Here is a 20,126-nt window from a genome sequence, read left to right as displayed (position 1 = left end):
GTTAACTAACCTCCAAACGAGCTTCAATGCCATACAACACTCCTTCTGTGGCCTCCAACTGCTCTTAAATGCTAGCAAAACCAAATGCATGGTTTTCAACCGTTCGCTGCTCGCACCCGCCTGCCCGACTAGCATCACCACCCTGGACGGTTCTAACCTAGAATACGTGGACACCTACAAATACCTAGGTGTCTGGCTAGACTGTGAACTCTCCTTCTAGACTCATATCAAACATCTCCAATCCAAAATCAAATCTAGAATCGGCTTTCTATTTTGCAACAAAGCCTCCTTCACACACGCCGCCAAACTTACCCTAGTAAAACTGACTATCCTACCGATCCTCGACTTCGGCGATGTCATCTACAAAATAGCTTCCAATACTCTACTCAGCAAATTGTATGCAGTCTATCACAGTGCCATCCGTTTTGTTACTAAAGCGCCTTATACCACCCACCACTGCGACCTGTATGCTCTAGTCGGCTGGCCCTCGCTACATATTCGTCGCCAGACCCACTGGCTCCAGGTCATCTACAAGTCTATGCTAGGTAAAGCTCCGCCTTATCTCAGCTCACTGGTCACGATAACAACACCTGCCCGTAGCACGCGCTCCAGCAGGTATATCTCACTAGTCATCCCCAAAGCCAACACCTCCTTTGGCCGCCTTTCCTTCCAGTTCTCTGCTGCCAGTGACTGGAACGAATTGCAAAAATCGCTGAAGCTGGAGACTTACATTTCCCTCACTAACTTTAAACATCAGCTATCTGAGCAGCTAACCGGTCGCTGCAGCTGTACATAGTCCATCTGTAAATAGCCCACCCAATCTACCTACCTCATCCCCATATTGTTTTCATTTACTTTGCTGCTCTTTTGCACACCAGTATCACTATTTACACACCATCATCTGCTCATCTATCACTCCAGTGTTAATCTGCTAAATTGTAACTACTTTGCTACTATGGGCTTACATTTTATAGTTCATTTCATGCAATTCTACACGTTGCCATTGGCTGTAGAGAAAGTGTTGCAGTGTTAAAGCAAGTTTGCTGCAATTCAACATATTTTGCCATGGGGTAGAGAGGAAAATGAGCTTTTTTTACAGCTAATTTCCTACAATTCTACACAGTTTGCCATAGGGTGGAGAGAAATGTTTACAGTTTTTAATATGATATCTGACTGACTAACAAAATCAATGGGGGCCCTATAGCTGGTAATTCAATAGCTGGCCGCAAAATTTCGCAATCTCCCCAAAAATGTTGATATGGGCTAATTGACTGACTATCAGTGACTGACATAAAAAGAGAAAAACTGCTGATGCACAACCACATTTCAAAATGACAACTCGCAACAGTAGGTTGTGACCCCGACTGATCAGACAGAGGTCCTTCAAAAGGGGGGCCGGCGCAGCTGATTGCCCATCCTTGCCCTATATAGTTCACCAATTTTTCATCAGATTAGGGAATAGGATGCACAAAGTATTTGACATGCAGGCAGTAAGAATCTGGAGAGCTCACGGTCATTGTCGTGGATGATCTGGAAATTCTTGACTGAGGCCTGAGTGACTCTGCCGTGGAAGTTGAGAACGTAGGACTGAGTGTCGTCGTTCCACACGGGGGTCTTGTTGTGAAGCTCGATCACGCTCTCTGTGCTCTTGTTCTGCCACCGCGCCAGTAAAGACTCATGGTCCTGAGTGGCGAGAATAAGTCACAGACAGGTAAACCATTACTCAAGGCAACCAACTGAAACCACACTACCAGTCCCTAACATACTCTACCTACATTGAGGAATATTTTTTTTTGACTTACATTCCGTGGGCAGATGGCGACTCTCACATGGTCCATGTTCATTCCAGGAATGATGACACTCATTTTACGAGGTCCTTTGAACCCTAAAACATTGGTTTCCTGAAAACGAAGCACAGTGGGGACTTATATTATGGTCCAGTCTCTGTCAACCACAGAGTCCTCGTTGATAAAGTATCAGGTCAAAACCGTTGCCATTTAAATGTGAGCACTAGGTGTCCCCATGTTCCAACACCAATGCTCTGTGGCTTTGCCTGCTAACCCCATGACATTGTATGGATTCATCCAGGTTTGCCTCTTATTTTATTTGCTATTATGTGTCTGACACACCGATGTCTCCCCAGATGAAGGCACTGTTATTAAGGGGCTACAGGGGCTGGTCCTAATGCCTGAGAGTAGTGCTCTGTGTGCGGTCTCTGGATTCAGTGTATGTATTTTACCTTGCTTGCCTCTCCTCTCTTACTTGTGTCTGACACGTCCATGTCTCCCCCAGACTAAGGCAACGCTAATTAGCTATGGGCCTGAGAGTAGCTCAATGTTTGCCTGTTTGTATCTGGGTAATAGACAACAGGAGGACTCACATAGCAGACAGCTGCCAGCTCCTGCCGCAGGTTAGTAGCCTCTAGGCTGGAGGTTGTCTTCCCAGGGTTCTGTCCACTGTCATACACTGTAAACTTGGTTCCCATGAGGTTGGACCTGTAGAGAAGAGAAAACACACTGAGGATACAGAGGGACTGGGAGAGTATGCCATACTAAAGGGACAAGGAGCCATTGAGACAGATGAAGGCAGTGGCCATTATCCCTAATCAGCCACCTCCTGGAGCCCATCCTTCAATCAGACTCAATGAGCAGGAAAAAGGCTACGCTAATCAACCTTAAGAAAACAATACATTTGTATCCAGCCCATGATGCGCAATCAATGTAAATGGTTTACATCATCATCATCATCAACAACATCATTGTTTTTGGTTAAACGGTTGAGTCATTAGTCGTTCAAAAGTCACCATCACATTATTTCAAATTACAATTAGTGTTTATCATCTCTTACAATACATGCAATCATGGTGTTTATACTATTGCCATAGTCAATTTAATTTATGAATTAAAACTGCATTGTTTCGTTATTAGCTGTCAAAATAAATACTTGTATGGCTATAAACAGTTGGAGAGGGTTAGATGAGATGTCTGCACAGCTAGGTTGAATAATGGCTCATATCTCTGTTAATCCCTTTACCTCAATCACAACTGGAGCCCCTAATGGCGGATTGGACGGCTCTTAAAGGTCAATTGAAAAGTCAGGAGCTCATTTATGCGGCCTGTCCATGACTCTCACAAGTGGCAGGTGAAAGGTCAGCTGCTCTTCTCAATCCAGCTCTCCATCATTCAAGTGTTACTGTGATGATAGAGGCGTGAGGTGTGAGAGGCACGGAGGGGAGGGGAGCGTAGCCTATCGACCAGCAGAAGCAGCCAGTACACCAGATTAATGAAGAGTGTGGCCAGAGCTGATCCTATCTCTAAGGAGCCCTGATGTCACTGCCTTCCTGGAAATCAAAGCCTGGAGCCCCGGCACTATTCTATACTAACGCAGACAGTGAGCAGGCCCAGACAATATGTGACTGGTTACAGGATCGGTGGCTTTTGATCCTAGTTTCTACTTCACATCAGGGACGTTTTAATTTAACAATTTGAGATTGTTTTGCACAAATGCCTTCTTGAACATGTGAACTTTCATGTGCCTTAATCACAAACTTGTACGGGATCCGTAAATATGAATAAAACTGTTTAACTATGAACCTAGTTTAGCCAAGGAGAAAGCCTTGAGCTATATAGGGAGAAAGACAGGATCCTTCCTTGCTAGCCACGATTGGTTGAGATAATGGAGGGTCGCCCATGCTGACGGTTGCTGGCCATGCGTTTACATGTGAATTCTTAAAGAGATGGGTGGGGCTAAGGCTTAATAAGAGAGTGTGAACAGGCGTAAACAAAAGTAAACCCCCACAGTGAAATCTGGTCACAGAAAGTATTCAGAAAGTATTCATACCCCTTTACTTATTCCATATTTAGTTGTAGTTTTTTTCTCTCTCACCCATCTGTCTCACCCACAATACCCCATAATGACAAAGTAAAAAAGTTTAGATTTTTTTAAAAATGTTTTGAAAATGAAATACAGATATATCTAATTTACGTAAGTATTCACACCCCTGAGTCAATACATGTTAGAATCACCTTTGGCGGTGATTACAGCTGCGAGTCTTTCTGTGTAAGTCTCGAAGAGCTTTGCACACCTGGACTGTATGATATTTGACCATGAAAAAAAATATTCAAGCTAAAGTTGGTTGTTGATCATTGCTGGACAGCCATTTTCAAGTCTTACCATAGATTTTCAACCCGATTTAAGTCAAAATTGCAACTACGCCACTCATAAACATTCAACGTTGTCTTGGTAAGCAACTCCAGTGTATATTTGGCCTTGTGTTTTAGGTTATTGTCCTGCTGAAAGGTGAATTTGTCTCCCAGTGTCTGTTGGAAAGCAGAGTGAAAGGATTTTGCCTGAGCTTAGCTCTATTCAGCTTCTTTTTATCCCCAAAAACACCCTAGTCCTTGCCGATGACAAGCATACCCATAACATGACTCAGCCACCACCATGCTTGAAAATATGAAGAGGGGTACTCAGTGATATGCTGTGTTGGAATTTCCCCAAACATGTGTTAGTATTGTCGAGTAACTACAATGTTGTTGATCCATCTTCCGTTTTCGCCTATCACAGCCACTACCTAGTTAAATAAAGGTTCAATAAAAATAAAATAAAAACATAATTCCACTGGGTATTGTGTGTAAGTTATGGGTCATTATGTGTAAGTTATGGGTTATTATGTGTAGGCCAGTGACACAAAATCTCAATTTCATCCATTTTAACACAACAAAATATTGAAATACTTTATGTGAATACTTTCTGAAGGCACAAAGCTGATGAATCAAAACAATGTAGACATACTGTCGTCAGTGCAGACCCACCCACACATCTTTATAGGAAGCGTCTGCCAGGGTGTGTAGGCTGCAGCAGTGCCCCTCTCCAGTGTGCCCACAGGGTCTCTCTGTCCTTGCTTTAATCAACCCTGGCCCCCTGGCTGCCAACACACAGGTGTTGCTTCCTCATCCCAACAATGAGCGCTCAAACGGAAGTAATGAATCCAATTACTTTGTCTTCTCCAAGAGAGCAGCCAGGTGTGGGCCTGCATAGCCCCTAATTCATTACAGCATATATCAAACAGAACATTCATTCAGCTACTCCAAAAAGGCAAACTTGCATAACTCGTCCTTCTTGCATAACATATATTTAAGGTTAGAGAATGCCATGGAGTTGACAGATAAGTATGACCATGCACTCAGTAGCCTGCTCTACTCTACATTGTTGTAATACCTCTGCCCATTGGCCTACAGTCGGAAAGAGAAACAACCATATTCCACAGTTTCTTGGAAGGTAACCTGGATTTCCCATAATGATGAGCTCATTATTGTGAAAATTGCAGCTGCAGCCCCGTGCTCAAAAGAAACAGCAACAGACTCACTCACCGCAGCTTCCCGATGAAACTCTCCCCCCCTCGAGACAGATCAGTGGGATCGATGGAGATGAGGTAATTAGATGTTTTGCTCTTCTTTCTCTTCCTTCCAGCTAACAGGAACACCTATGGCAAGAACAAATCCAATTAGAAAAGCAACTTCATCAGAAACAACACCATCATCAATAAGCCCTGGGATTTGAGGCTGCAACATCTAAATTAGCCTCATCTAACCAGCTCCACTAAACAATCAAAGCATGTACTCCTTTCACAGCCTTTCACGGTTGATTGGTCATGCTAATTCATAGTGTCATGATGGTATTTGACACCAGTTTTTGTTCATAGGCAGAGGGTCAAGTGGTGTCAGGATAGATGGTGGCCCTAAAGCAGTGCTGTTCAATTCTGGTCCTGGAGGGCAGAAACACTTCTGATTTTTGTTTCAACCTGGTAGTTAATTGCACTAACCTGGTGTCCTAGGTCTAAATCAGTCCCTTATTAGAAGGAGAGGATGAAAAGCAGTCGTTTTTTGGCCATCCAGGACCGACATTGAACAGCCCTGCCCTAAAGGGTCACACTTTGCATTCTGTCAGTGTGGTAAGTATTTATCCTTCTGCTCCACACTCACCTTCTTCCCATCCTCCCTCTCCAGGTGGAGGTAGTAGGTAGGGTACATGCCTCGGTCCATGCCCTTCTTGTCTCTGGTGATCCTGCACTTCACCGTGATCCCCTGAGGGGCTGGTCTCAGGGTGAACTCTTCCAGGTCATCCACGTCGATGGCCGGCTCACTGACGGGAGGGGTGGATGCTGAGGCTGCCTCCTGAGGGACAGAGAGACACATCAGTCCATGTCACGTTCAAAACATCAGATTACCGGACCTTCAGCTATTCTGCATCCCTTCCATTATAAAATGATAATGGTTATTATAAAACATCCATTGGGGACTGAAACTACATTAGCACATTGTGTTTAAAACCATGAGGCTGTGTAGACGCCATCTGGGTTTCAACAGGGGGTTAGATCCACATGGAAGGACCAGGCAGCGAGGAGACATGATTAACAACCAAACTTATAGTAAGAGACAGACTGTCTCAGCAGGTAGGTGACATGGTCAGGTGCTCAGGGTAGCTTCTAATGTCACTCCTGATGTCAGGTGCCTCTCTAAAGCCCACAGTACACTAAAGAGTCACTTCCCCTCAACCTCCTCGAACCACAGGAGACTACACAGCCCACCGCCTCCTCTGACTAGCTTTACCTCTAAGTCAGACAGCAGGGGAGGAAAGAAACAGCAGAGAAAAACAGCCTGTTCTCACACCACATTTCCTGCAGGTTTAAAATATTCATACAAATAATAATCAGCAGTTATTTCGGAATATGACAGATGACAAGTCAGAAATACCAGAGCTAACCTAAGACTTAGTAGCCTGTCATTTTGTGGACTGTCATTTGTCTTTTCAGAGGGGTATTTTAAATAGCATTTCAAAACTGCCAGGGGGCCAAAGGGCCAGGGTATGTCAACTGCATGATAGAAAGCCATGCCAACAGGAATATTATATTCAGCTACCACAGAGTTCAGCAAGGACATGATTTAGAGAGGCAGTTTGATATACAAAAATTCCCCTTTCTCCTCTCAGATGGATTCATGAGACTGATTAGGTTCTGAGATCAGGGGAAAAAACTCCCATTTCCATTAGGTAAAACTATTCACATCAGAAGATGTCTGGGCTGCTTCCATGCATCAACAAACTACAGTTCAAATGACAATAATAAAGATACAAAAGAGGAATAGGTTGAGCATAATGTAGCCCAAAACACAAAACTGCTCTGTCGTCATTCCCCAAATGGACTAATGGCTGAGCCCCGCTGAGCACAGGAACAAAGCAAATAGAGGGTGCATTAGTGCACACTGTGTGTAAAGTAAAAGCTCCATCCAAGAGTCAGGAATCAATAGACGACCACAGAGCATCAGATAGTGTACCTTGCAGGACTTCTTGCTGGTGGCAGAGCCTGGCCGTGTGTTACTGTTGAGCTGAGAGGAACTGGAACTGACTTCATCCTCATCATCCTCCTCTTCGTCAAAGTTCATACTACTAGAAATACCTTCAAACAGAAAATACATAATGTAATGACATTGTCGTGCTCCTAGTAATGCTGTTTGAATAACAACAGAACTGTAAATGCATGCTGCACCATACACCAAGCACTGTACACAAAGATACAACACACAGGAACATAGACACATAAGCCTGTTCTGAAACATCAGTTCATGGAGAGGTTTGGATGCACTACTGTCTAAAGGTAGTGTTCTGGGTAGAGTCTGAACTGTAAAAGGCTCTCTCTCCAACAGGGAAAGAACCATGAAAAGCTGCCAATAGACACCTGTAGCGTGCTCACTAAAAGCATCACAACAGGTCATAGCATACCTGCTGCTTCCTGAATTGGTTGGTTGCCCATGAGAATTTTTAAGATAAATGTATCTAACTGTCACTGTACAGTATGTTTTCAGCTATCAAAAGGTGGTGGAAACTGGAAACCTATTTACCAAGAGGAACAAAACAAGTGGAGTACTGTTGATGTTTTTAGTAAGGTGTTATTCATGGTGTAATAAGCATGATGTTACTGTTTAGTTGACTTAGATGTTATTGTTCAGTTGGCAAAGATCTCAGGGGAAAGGAGAGCTGTATTTGACAGGTCTTACTGTATAATAAAAGGTCCTCACAATCTCATAATCTCAGACCAATCACTGCATGATTGGAGAGGACAAGTGCCAATCACTCTCTGACCTGTGTTTCAGACCAATCGAAGCCACAGAGGGACTGTACATGTACACAGATCAGGCTGGAGGCCAGGGATAGGCCGATATGTATTGATACCTTTCTTAAGCATGGTGACCCTCAGGTCCTGCTTGCCCTGTGGCTGAGCACTGATCACAGCATCTCCCTCACTCCCCTCCTCCACGGCCCAGTGACCCACCGTCATGATCTGGATCTGGCCCTCTTCCTGGAAGGACGCCGGCCCATCGAGTCCTGCCACACCACCACACCCAACCAGCCCCATCAGGGTCAGACCTCCATAGTCGTACAGTAACAGTAGTAACACACATGCATTTGATCATGCACAAACATACTGTTATGTGTCAACACTCACACATAACATGCCTACAAGCATGCAAACATGACATGGAGAATGAATGGAAATCTGTTGGAAAAAAACTCATACAGTATAAGTAAATGGAGTCTAGTAGATGACATTTGCCTGGGTAATAGGAGTCATGCAGTAAAATTCAGATTTGAAAGCCTTTGTGGGTTGATGTGGTGTATTTTCGGCATGACTCTTAAGACTTCCGCTGCTTCTTTGCCATTTAATTAGCCTGCGTAACAGGGCAGAACATGATGTCCCTGCTGCTAGTCAGCTACTGATTCAGCCAATCAAGCACCAGATTACTAGTCCCTTTCACACGAATGGAGTGGTGGGGGCCTCATTTATAAACCTGTACAAAATATACCCCAAAACATGCTTGTGCCAGTCTTCATGCAAAAGTTAACTTGACATGAGAATGTGCTCACCTTCCTGCAAACTTTAGACCATGTGTACGCACAGTTTCAAGTGGTTTAAATATTGCTATTGCAAACAGGCAAGTGGCCTAGTATTTTGTGCAACTGTGGATTTTTTTATTTTACTAGGCAAGTCAGTTAAGAACAAATTCTTATTTTCAATGACGGCCTAGGAACAGTGGGTTAACTGCCTCAGGGGCAGAACGGCATATTTTGACCTTGTCAGGTCAGGGATTTGATCTTGCAACCTTCCGGCTACTAGTCCAATGCTCTAACCACTAGGCTATCTGCCTCCCCAGATGGACATGTTTGTCATATTTCTTCTATCTTTTTAACGAGCACCTTATGAACTGCATATGCACCAAAAAGCCTGTTGTTTTGACAAGTGGCAAATAATCATTCATATTGATTAGGGGAGAAATCAGGTTTGTGTGCACTGTTGAAACTAACACAACTCAAAAACCACATGGAAACTGGAAATCATTTTTACATCACTCGTTAGAGGTCAACCTGCTGATGACAACCAGCTACATTTTGTAGTGATGCATTTTGCTTTGGGGGTGTGGCCAAAACGGAAAGAGAAACACAACACTTATTTGTCAATCCCTCATATTGATATCACGTTGAAATCAGTAGAATGAGAGGGGGAGTCGGGTTACACGTCCTGTTCAAACTAACCTTACTAAAACACACGGAATCTGGGAATTATATGTATATCACTGGTTAGAGGACAACTTGTAGACGACAGCCAGCTACAGTTACGATTGTTGCAAGTGGGTCGCCAATGAGAAAAGAAACAACACTATTTTGTTCATCAGTCACATCGATATGAATTTGAAATCAATAGAGCAGGGGTTTGGAGTGTATGCACTGTTTAAACTAACACTATTCAAAGGCCACACTGAATCTGAGAATCATTTGTATATCACTGGTTAGAAGAGAATTTGCTGTAGACAGTCATCAAAATTCTAGAATGTCGGATGGAAGTTGTGAGGATGCCGAAACGGGGAAGGAAATAAATCAGCTGCTTTGTTATTAACTTCAACAAATCACGACTCGCAATAGGATATCAACAGTTTCTTTCAAAAAATTTTTTTTAACCTTTGTTTAACTAGGCAAGTCAGTTAAGAACAAATTCTTATTTTCAATGACAGTCTAGGAACAGTGAGTTAACTGCCTGTTCAGGGGTAGAACAACAGATTTGTACCTTGTCAGCTCAGGGATATGAACTTGCAACCTTTCGGTTACTAGTCCAACGCTCTAACCACTAGGCTACCCTGCCACCCCGGTGACAAGGGTTAGCTCTTATTTGAGTGATAAATCCATGTATTGGTGTGAGGCCAGTGACTTTTATACAGAGCATTTCAAATGTTGCCTGCCATTCGCGTTTTCAAAACGATAGTAGAATTCGAAGTCCCAAGACCCCCGGTCTAATCTGAGGTAAAAAGGATGTGTAATGACCCTCAATTCAATGTAGTTGAAACGTGAGGTTGTGTAATGTAGTAACACAAGGTATTAGTACAGGAAAGCACAATGTCCATCTCTTTGCCTACCCACACCAGTGATAATTCCCTGAGGTTCTCAACCTCTTAAACACACCACCACAATAAGGGAGTGGTTCAATCCTATCAGATTTTGGAACCATTCCTATTGGACTCCTATGGGATTCTATCCTATAGGTTTTTATCTTATAGGATCCTACAGGATTCAAATTCAAGAATCTCCCCAATAAACGATCATATTTTAGAACCAGTCCTATCGGATAAAATCCTCTACGAAAGGACCGACAGGATGAAATCCTATAGGGTAGGTTCCAAAATGATTTTCTATTGGATTCTAATAGTTTGTATTGGATTTGGGGGATTTTTTTGACGAGGGTAGCCTTTTCAGAAATGATGCACAGATATTTAGTGTCAAACTTGCACAACGGTTATAAATGAGGCCTCCTGGTCATTACTGCTTCAAAGCCACTGGCATACTGTTTTTCCTCATCCTCTTCTGTCTCATCACCATAGCAGTGCAACAAGCGATTAAATGAGATGAGCCAGATGAAATCACGGCCGGTAAAACGCACATTCTGAAAGACTGTTTTATTGCTCCCAACTGAATTAGTGACTGTCTTTTTAACACTGTGATTACACAAGAATTACTGCTGCTTTCAGAGGGAGATTGCAGCCCTTTGTTAGTGTGGCGTTAGCGAAGCAGCCAACCCTCGTTTCAGAGAGCAGCTGTGTGTGTGTGTGTGTGTGTGTGTGCGCGTGTGACGGGGTAAGCCATCATTCCGTAAGAAGAAAGGGGTCATATCGGTGTTGAACGACGTCGTGACTCTAGTCTGATTAATCACTAGCCCTGAGTGAATCACATTGGAGGACAAAACAATAACATTGAACAGATGAGTAAGGATTACAAAAGCATCCTGAGATGACAAACATCCCTGTTACCTATACCATCTTTACAAGGTAGTGGGCTTCCCATAAACCAGCCTGGAGGGCTCACTCTGTATGTCAGGGATAGGTATCACTCGATCAGAGTGGAATAAAACATACCCATCACTGGAAATGAACACATTTCACTGCACCTATCTGGTGTATGTGACAATAAAAACATGTATTATTATTTATTATATCAATAATTTGCCTTTACATTATTTCAAGAGCAGTTTCCTGCATTATTGCGCAGCAACAAAGATAGCGCCAACGGATAAGAGCGGCATCTTACGAGTTCCAACCTGACTTAGTGACCTTTTCGTATTTATCTTTACTTTGTTTCGTAGAGAAAGTTCATACTGTTATCACATATGACCGCCATGCAATTCTGGACAGATCAACAGTTGCTAATCTCAATTTCGACTATCATATCCGACTTCAACTCCGACTCAGCTGTCCCCTTGTTCATACTGGACCCCATTCCTTGGCTGCATGGGCAACCAAAACACTGCAGGCATAGACGTGGCAGACGAGCCGGCATCCTTGTGAGACTGAGACGAATAGAATATCGACCATCACTCCCCTCCGTTCTATTGGCAAATGTCCAGTCACTCGAGAATAATATGGATGAGCTTCATTCGAGAGTCTTCTATCAGAGAGATTTGAAAAGCTGCGATATTATATGCCTTGCAGAGACGTGGCTGGATGACCATGTATGAAGAACTCCGTGGTTTCTCCAGGCAGCGGCGCGATCGGACGAATGTGGCCTCAGGCAAATCCAAGGGGGGAGGGGTGTGTCTCTTCATAAACATCAACTGGTGTGCTGCTTCCAGTGAGAATGAAATCTATAGCTTTTGCTCACCAGATATAAAAAGCTCATGGTAAGCTGCAGACTCTTATCTACCAAGATAATTCTCATCTGTAATTATCACAGTTGTCTACATCCCTCCACAAACCAACACCACTTTGGCACTCAACGAACTGTATGGTGCCATAAACAAACATGAAACTGCTCACCCAGAGGCAGCATTTCTGGTGGGCGGAGACTTTAAACGCAGGGAGACAACAGTTCTACTTAGGGTTGCAAAATTCTGAAAACTTTCAGTAAATTCACTGTTTTCACAAAACTCTAGTTGGAGGATTGCGGATTTCCTGCTTATTCCCTCCTGATTCTGGATTTCCTGCTTATTCCCTCCTGATTCTGGATTTCCTGCTTATTCCCTCCTGATTCTGGATTTCCTGCTTATTCCCTCCTGATTCTGGATTATCTGCTTATTCCCTCCTGATTCAGGGAAACCTCCAACTGGGATTTTAAGAAAACCAGGGAATTTTATGAAAGTTCACGGAATTTTCCAACCCTAGTTCCACCTCACTTTTATCAACACGTCTTCTGCGACACTAGGCGTGCTAAAGCCCTAAACCACTTTTATTCTACCCACAGAAACGCATACAAGCCACTCCCTTGTCCTCACTTCAGCGAATCTGACCACAACTCTATTCTTCTGATTACTTATTATAAACAAAAGCTCAAACAGGAAGTACCAGTGACATGCTCAATACGAAAGTGGTGTGATGAAGCAGACGCGAGGCTACAAGACTGTTTTGCTACTACAGGCTGGAATATGTTCCGGGTTTCATCTGATAGCATTGAGGAGTTTACCACACCGGTCACAGGCTTCTTCAATAAGTGCATAGATGATGTCGTCCCCACAGTGACTATATGAACGTATCAAAACCAAAAACCATGGATTACAGGCAATATCCACGCAGGGTTAAAGGTTAGAGCTACCGCTTACAAGGAACGGGACACATGGACGCATACAAGAAAGCCCGGTACAACCTCAGATGAGACATAAAAAATGCAAAAGGACAATATAGGAGAAAGGTGGAATCCTATTACACCGACTTCGATGCTTGTCGTATCTGGCAGGGCTTACAGACGATAACGTATTACAAAGGAAACCCAGTGAGATGCAGAACGCCCAAACGAGCTAAATGCCATTTATGCACACTTTGAGGAATACAACACTATGTCTTGCGTGAAAATCCCAGTACCGGGTCAATGTGCAAGAGTATGGGGTAATTGAGGTAGATGTACATATAGGTAGGGATAAAGGGACTAGGCAACAGGATGGATAATAAACAGTAGCAGCAGCACTGTGATGAGTCAAAAGAGAGTGCAAAAAGGGTTCCAAGCTCAATTTCACTTCACACTGCCCTCTCCTACCTGGACAAGAGGGAAATGCTGTTCATAGACTACAGCTCAGTGTTCAACATCACATTCCCCTCCAAGCTGATTGTTTGTACAGATGAACGTGGTACCTTCAGGTGTTTGGAAATTGCTCCCAAGGATGAACCAGACTTGTAGAGGTCTACAATTTTTTTCTGAGGTCTTGGCTGATTTCTTTTGATTTTCCCATGATGTCAAGCAAAGAGGCACTGAGTTTGAAGGTAGGCCTTGAAATACATCAGCAGGTACACCTCCAATTGACTCAAATTATGTCAATTAGTCTATCAGAAGCTTCTAAAGCCACAACATAATTTTCTGGAATTTCCAAGCTGTTTAAAGGCACAGTCAACTTAGTGTATGTAAACGTCTGACCCACTGGAATTGTGATACAGTGAATTATAAGTGAAATAATCTGTCTGTAAACAATTGTTGGAAAAATGACTTGTCATGCACAAAGTAGATGTCCTACCCGACTTGCCAAAACTATCGTATTTTAACAAGAAATTTGTGGAGTGGTTGAAAATCAAGTTTTAATGACTCCAACCTACTCCAATGTAAACTTCCGACTTAAACTGTAGCTCCATTCTTGTGTATATTTATTCCTCGTGCTACTACTTATTTTATTATTATATATTTTTTAAATCTGCATCATTGGTAAACAAGCATTTCAGACAGCCACTGGCAATTTTTTTATATTTTTTATTTAACCTTTATTTAACTAGGCAAGTCAGTTAAGAACAAATTCTTATTTACAATGACAGCCTACACCGGTCAAACCCGGACAATGCTGGGCGCCGCCCTATGGGACTCCCAATCACAGCCGGTTCCGATACAGCCTGGAATCGAACCAGGGTGTCTATAGTGACGCCCCAAGCACTGAGAAGCAGTGCCATTTGGGAGCCCAGAAATACATACAGTATTCTGATTTGATTATTGAAACTCAGAAGTTGAGAGAGACATCAAAGTGAGGGAACACAATTTCACACTTCCATTTTAATTCATGCTGCTTACGTATGAAGTCTCTATCAAGGCTAAGGAGCATTTCAGCAGCCACTAAGGTGTTTATTTGGCAGGCAGAGAGAACCGACTTCTCTAACATCATTACTCAGATGAGATTTTGGACAGACTTAGCACCTGAGTGCATGCTTCACTTCTCTGTAAGGGCAGCTTGATTAGCTTTAGAATGCCACTATGTGCCACCAGAGATGGAAACATGAACAGAACCGAGTCCAATCCAGCTTGAGGAGGTTTGAAAGGATGAGTGTGTGAATGAGAGAGACGCATACAGCCATGTACCTTATGGAGCATGGGGCATCTTAACATTGACTTTTTAGAGCTTAACTCATGAAGACAATACAGCAATACAATACAGCTATCAAAGGAGATTAATTGGGAGACAAATATGTGGTCTGGTGGCCATGCAACTAATTTCACATGCAATCTGTTTTACTCTACATGATACCAAAGTGCTATCTCTTGCTCTGCACAACACTCTCACATGGTGCATTTCATTCTGGCACAAGAAATGAAACTTCCTCCTCATTGAAAACCTGAGGATATCAATTGGAGTGTTTAATTTCCATCACGGTAGGAGACAGAGCTGAGCCAGATGGAGACGTGCTGTACAGTTGACCAACAGACAGAGAGAGAGGACCATGCATGCTGCTGTAGCCTGTCTGTCTGTCTCTCTGTCTGTCTCTCGGTCTGTCTGGAGGCAGCAGCAGCAAGCCTGACCTTTGTGCTTCCCCTTCCTCTCCTTCTTGCCGCTGCCTGTCTGCGGGGTGGAGCTGGTCGATGCCTTGCCCTTTTTGGCTGAGCGAGGAGCCTGGTTGTCCGCTACCACCTTCACCTCCTCATGTTCAGCTTCTTGCACTACGTACGGCACGGCAGGAGCCAGTGGACAGAGGGAGTTAGCAGGCAGGTGGGGGGAAATGATGAAGATAAAAATGAAGTAAGAGACTAAACAGAAGGGTACTGTCAGTTAAGGTTAGCCTATAGGGAAAGAGAAAGAACAGGTGAAGACAGAGTTAGCAGAGGACACTTTGCAAGGTTATAGGAAGCAGACACACAGCAGAGGCGTTTCTCTTGCCTGGGAAACACTGTTTATTGCCTCATGTCAAACAGGTCATGAATGTGCTAGCTCTGTGAAAATTGCAAATGCACAGCATATGCTCCTCCCAGCAACAACATGTTCCAGGATTAGATAATAACAAATGCATACTGTAGCTACAGTCCCTTGAAATTGGCACTTTGATTTTAACATGTTTATCTTAATCTTATCAACTGCTTGGTTGCCTTAGTATTTCCCCTACAGCCTCCTCTGAATATCCAGTGGTATGTGTCTATTCTCGTAAAAATTCGGAGCCCAGATCCGTCACCGCGGAGACATTCACAGTCTCATTGTGGGAACCCATTTCTCTTCCAATTATTCCAAACAGCTTCAAGGGGAATAATAGAGCAAATGCTTCAGAAGCTCCGAGCAGAGAGATGGAGAGACCTGTATTCATGACCTGAGGTTACTGTTAGCATATATGGAAGCTAACAACTGGTAGGCCTACATACTCTGTTTCAGATAAGCATGAGCCTGAAGTCAGTTTCTGAACTAGGTTCAATTAAATCTGTTTAGTCCACCTAAAATATTCTGTTAACAATGTCACTGTAACGGTTTTCTATATGTGAAGGAGAGTCGGACCAAAATGCGGCGTGTCTATTGCAATCCATGTTTAATGAAGTAACACACTAAACACAAACACTATCAAAACAATAAACTTAACGAAAACCGAAACAGCCTATACTTGAGTAACCTAACACAGAACAATGACATCAGGACACTAAGGACAATCACCCACCACAAACTCAAAGAATATGGCTGCCTAAATATGGTTCCCAATCAGAGACAACGATAAACACCTGCCTCTGATTGAGAACCACTTCAGACAGCCATAGACTTAGCTAGAACACCCCACTAGCTACAATCCCCATACATACACACCACATACAAAAACCCATGCCACACCCTGGCCTGACCAAATAAATAAAGATAAACACAAAATACTTTGACCAGGGTGTGACAGAACCCCCCCCCCCTAAGGTGCGGACTCCCGAACGCACCTCAAAACAATAGGGAGGGTCCGGGTGGGCGTCTGTCCATGGTGGCAGCTCCGGCGCGGGACGTGGACCCCACTCAATCAATGTCTTAGTCCCTTCTCCTCGCGTCCCTGGATAGTCCACCCTCGCCGCCGACCATGGCCTAGTAGTCCTCACCCAGAACCCCACTGGACTGAGGAGCAGATCGGGACTGAGGGGCAGCTCGGGACTGAGGGGCAGCTCGGAACTGAGGGGAAGCTCAGGAGTGAGAGGAAGCTCAGGAGTGAGAGGAAGCTCAGGCAGGTTGATGAATCTACCAGATCCTGGCTGGCTGGTGGTTTCGGCAGATCCTGGCTGACTGGCAGATCCTGGTCGACTGGCAGATCTGGAAGAGTCTGGTCGACTGGCAGATCTGGAAGAGTCTGGTCGACTGGCAGATCTGGAAGAGTCTGGTCGACTGGCAGATCTGGAAGAGTCTGGTCGACTGGCAGATCTGGAAGAGTCTGGTCGACTGGCAGATCTGGAAGAGTCTGGTCGACTGGCAGATCTGGAAGAGTCTGGTCGACTGGCAGATCTGGTCGACTGGCAGATCTGGAAGAGTCTGGTCGACTGGCAGATCTGGAAGAGTCTGGTCGACTGGCAGCTCTGGCTGCTCCATGCTGACTGGCTGCTCCATGCTGACTGACAGCTCTGGCTGCTCCATGCTGACTGGCAGCTCTGGCTGCTCCATGCTGACTGGCAGCTCTGGCTGCTCCATGCTGACTGGCTGCTCCATGCTGACTGGCAGCTCTGGCTGCTCCATGCTGACTGGCTGCTCCATGCTGACTGGCAGCTCTGGCTGCTCCATGCTGACTGGCGGCCCTGGCTGCTCCATGCTGACTGGCGGCCCTGGCTGCTCCATGCTGACTGGCGGCCCTGGCTGCTCCATGCTGACTGGCGGCCCTGGCTGCTCCATGCTGACTGGCGGCCCTGGCTGCTCCATGCTGACTGGCGGCCCTGGCTGCTCCATGCTGACTGGCGGCTCTGGCGGCTCCTTGCAGACTGGCAGCTTTGGCGGCATCCTGCAGACAGGCAGCTCTGGCGGCTCCTTGCAGACTGGCAGCTCCTTGCAGACTGGCAGCTCCTTGCAGACTGGCAGCTCCTTGCAGACTGGCAGCTCCTTGCAGACTGGCAGCTCCATGCTAACTGGCAGCTCTATGCTAACTGGCAGCTCTATGCTAACTGGCAGCTCTATGCTAACTGGCAGCTCTATGCTAACTGGCAGCTCTATGCTAACTGGCAGCTCTATGCTAACTGGCAGCTCTATGCTAACTGGCAGCTCTATGCTAACTGGCAGCGCTAAACAGGCGGGAGACTCCGACAGCGCTGGAGAGGAGGAGGGCTCCGACAGCGCTGGACAGGCGAGGCGCACTGTAGGCCTGATGCGTGGTGCGGGCACTGGTGGTACTGGGCCGAGGACACGCACAGGAAGCCTGGTGCGGGGAGCTGCTACCGGAGGGCTGGGGTGTGGAGGTGGTACTGGAAAAACCGGACCGTGCAGGCGCACTGGAGCTCTTGAGCACCGAGCCTGCCCAACCTTACCTGGTTGAATGCTCACGGTCGCCCTGCCAGTGCGGCGAGGTGGAATAGCCCGCACTGGACTATGCAGGCGAACCGGAGACACCGAGCGCAAGGCTGGTGCCATGTAAACCGGCCCAAGGAGACGCACTGGGGACCAGCTGCGTAGAGCCGGCTTCATGGCATTAGGCTCGACGCTCAATCTAGCCCGGCAGACACGCGGAGCTGGAATATACCGCACCGGGCTATGCACCCGCACTGGAGACACCGTGCGCACCACTGCATAACACGGTGCCTGTCCGGTCTCTCTAGCCCCCCGGTAAGCACAGGGAGTCTGCCCAGGTCTCCTACCTGGCATAGCCATACTCCCTGTTAGCCCCCCCCCCAAGAAATTTTTGGGGCTGCCTCTCAGGCTTCCATCCGCGTCGCCGTGCTGCCTTCTCATACCAGCGCCTCTCTGCTTTCACCGCCTCCATTCTACGATAACCTTCCTCGCACTGCTCCAGCGAATCCCAGGCGGGCTCCGGCACTCTCCCTGGGTCGGCCGCCCACCTGTCGATCTCCTCCCAAGAAGTATACTCCATACTGTACTCCTCCTTGGGCTGTTCCTGTTGTTTCTTCTCCCGCTGCACCTTAGTGCGGCTACACTCCCCTGGTTTCGCCCAGGGTCCTCTCCCGTCGAGGATTTCCTCCCATGTCCAGAAATCCTTATTGCGCATCTCCTCGCGCTGCTCCTGCCTGTTGACACGCTGCTTGGTCCTTTTGTGGTGGGTGATTCTGTAACGGTTTTCTATATGTGAAGGAGAGTCGGACCAAAATGCGGCGTGTCTATTGCAATCCATGTTTAATGAAGTAACACACTAAACACAAACACTATCAAAACAATAAACTTAACGAAAACCGAAACAGCCTATACTTGAGTAACCTAACACAGAACAATGACATCAGGACACTAAGGACAATCACCCACCACAAACTCAAAGAATATGGCTGCCTAAATATGGTTCCCAATCAGAGACAACGATAAACACCTGCCTCTGATTGAGAACCACTTCAGACAGCCATAGACTTAGCTAGAACACCCCACTAGCTACAATCCCCATACATACACACCACATACAAAAACCCATGCCACACCCTGGCCTGACCAAATAAATAAAGATAAACACAAAATACTTTGACCAGGGTGTGACAGTCACCCTATATTTGGGGCGGTCAATAATTTTCAAATATTTTCCAGGTTTTTCTGCTTTATGATTTATCTACTGGATGCTAATCTGATTTATAGCAGAAGAAAAAGTATGTGAACCCTTCGGAATTACCTAGATTTCTGCATAAATTGGTCCTAAAATTTTATCTGATCTTCATCTAAGTCACAACAATAGACAAACACAGTCTGCTTAAACTAATAACACACAAACAATTTTACGTTTTAATGTCTTTATTGAACACACCGTGTAAACATTCACAGAGCAGGGTGGAAAAAGTATGTGAAACTTTGGATTTAATAACTGGTTGACCCTCCTTTTTGCAGCTATAACCTCAACCAAACATTTTCTGTAGTTGTGGATCAGACCTGCACAATGGTCAGGAGGCATTTTGGAACATTCCTCTTTACAAAACTGTTCCAATTCCGTTTTTATTTATTTATTTATTTTATTCTGTTGAAGCCAATCTGTTGTTGATTTACTTCTGTGCTTTTGGTCGTTGTCCTGTTGCATCATCCAACTTCTGTTGAGCTTCAGTTGGCGGACAGATAGCCTTACATTCTCCTGCAAAATGTCTTGATAAACTAATTTTTCCGTAAATGATAGCAAGCTGTCCAGGACCTGACGCAGCAAAGCACAAACCATGATGCTCCCGCCACCATACTTTACAGTTGAGATATGAAGTTTTGATGTTGGTGTGCTGTGCCT

The 20,126-nt window shown here is 45.1% G+C and overlaps 1 protein-coding gene across 4 annotated transcripts in view; it reads right to left on the bottom strand.

Annotated features, from left to right (window-relative positions):
• Positions 1-20,126, bottom strand: part of LOC110506682 (tubby protein-like) — a 105,910-nt gene that overhangs the window by 4,454 nt on the left and 81,330 nt on the right. For 2 of the 4 annotated variants that reach the window (XM_021586473.2, XM_021586474.2), the window contains exons 4-11: positions 15,301-15,438; positions 8,230-8,382; positions 7,335-7,456; positions 5,985-6,176; positions 5,373-5,485; positions 2,381-2,495; positions 1,803-1,901; positions 1,512-1,683 (exon numbers count right to left, since the gene is read on the bottom strand). In XM_021586473.2, the coding sequence (XP_021442148.2) occupies positions 1,512-1,683; positions 1,803-1,901; positions 2,381-2,495; positions 5,373-5,485; positions 5,985-6,176; positions 7,335-7,456; positions 8,230-8,382; positions 15,301-15,438 (1,104 nt within the window). The remainder of the gene's footprint in view (positions 1-1,511; positions 1,684-1,802; positions 1,902-2,380; positions 2,496-5,372; positions 5,486-5,984; positions 6,177-7,334; positions 7,457-8,229; positions 8,383-15,300; positions 15,439-20,126) is intronic. The other 2 variants (XM_021586475.2, XM_021586476.2) reach the window with 2 other exon arrangements.

This window comes from Oncorhynchus mykiss, chromosome 26, assembly GCF_013265735.2.
Source record: "Oncorhynchus mykiss isolate Arlee chromosome 26, USDA_OmykA_1.1, whole genome shotgun sequence".
Classification (NCBI taxonomy): domain Eukaryota; kingdom Metazoa; phylum Chordata; class Actinopteri; order Salmoniformes; family Salmonidae; genus Oncorhynchus; species Oncorhynchus mykiss.
The sequence above is the reverse complement of the archived record's forward strand: the minus strand, read 5'-3'. Positions and strand labels throughout refer to the sequence as shown.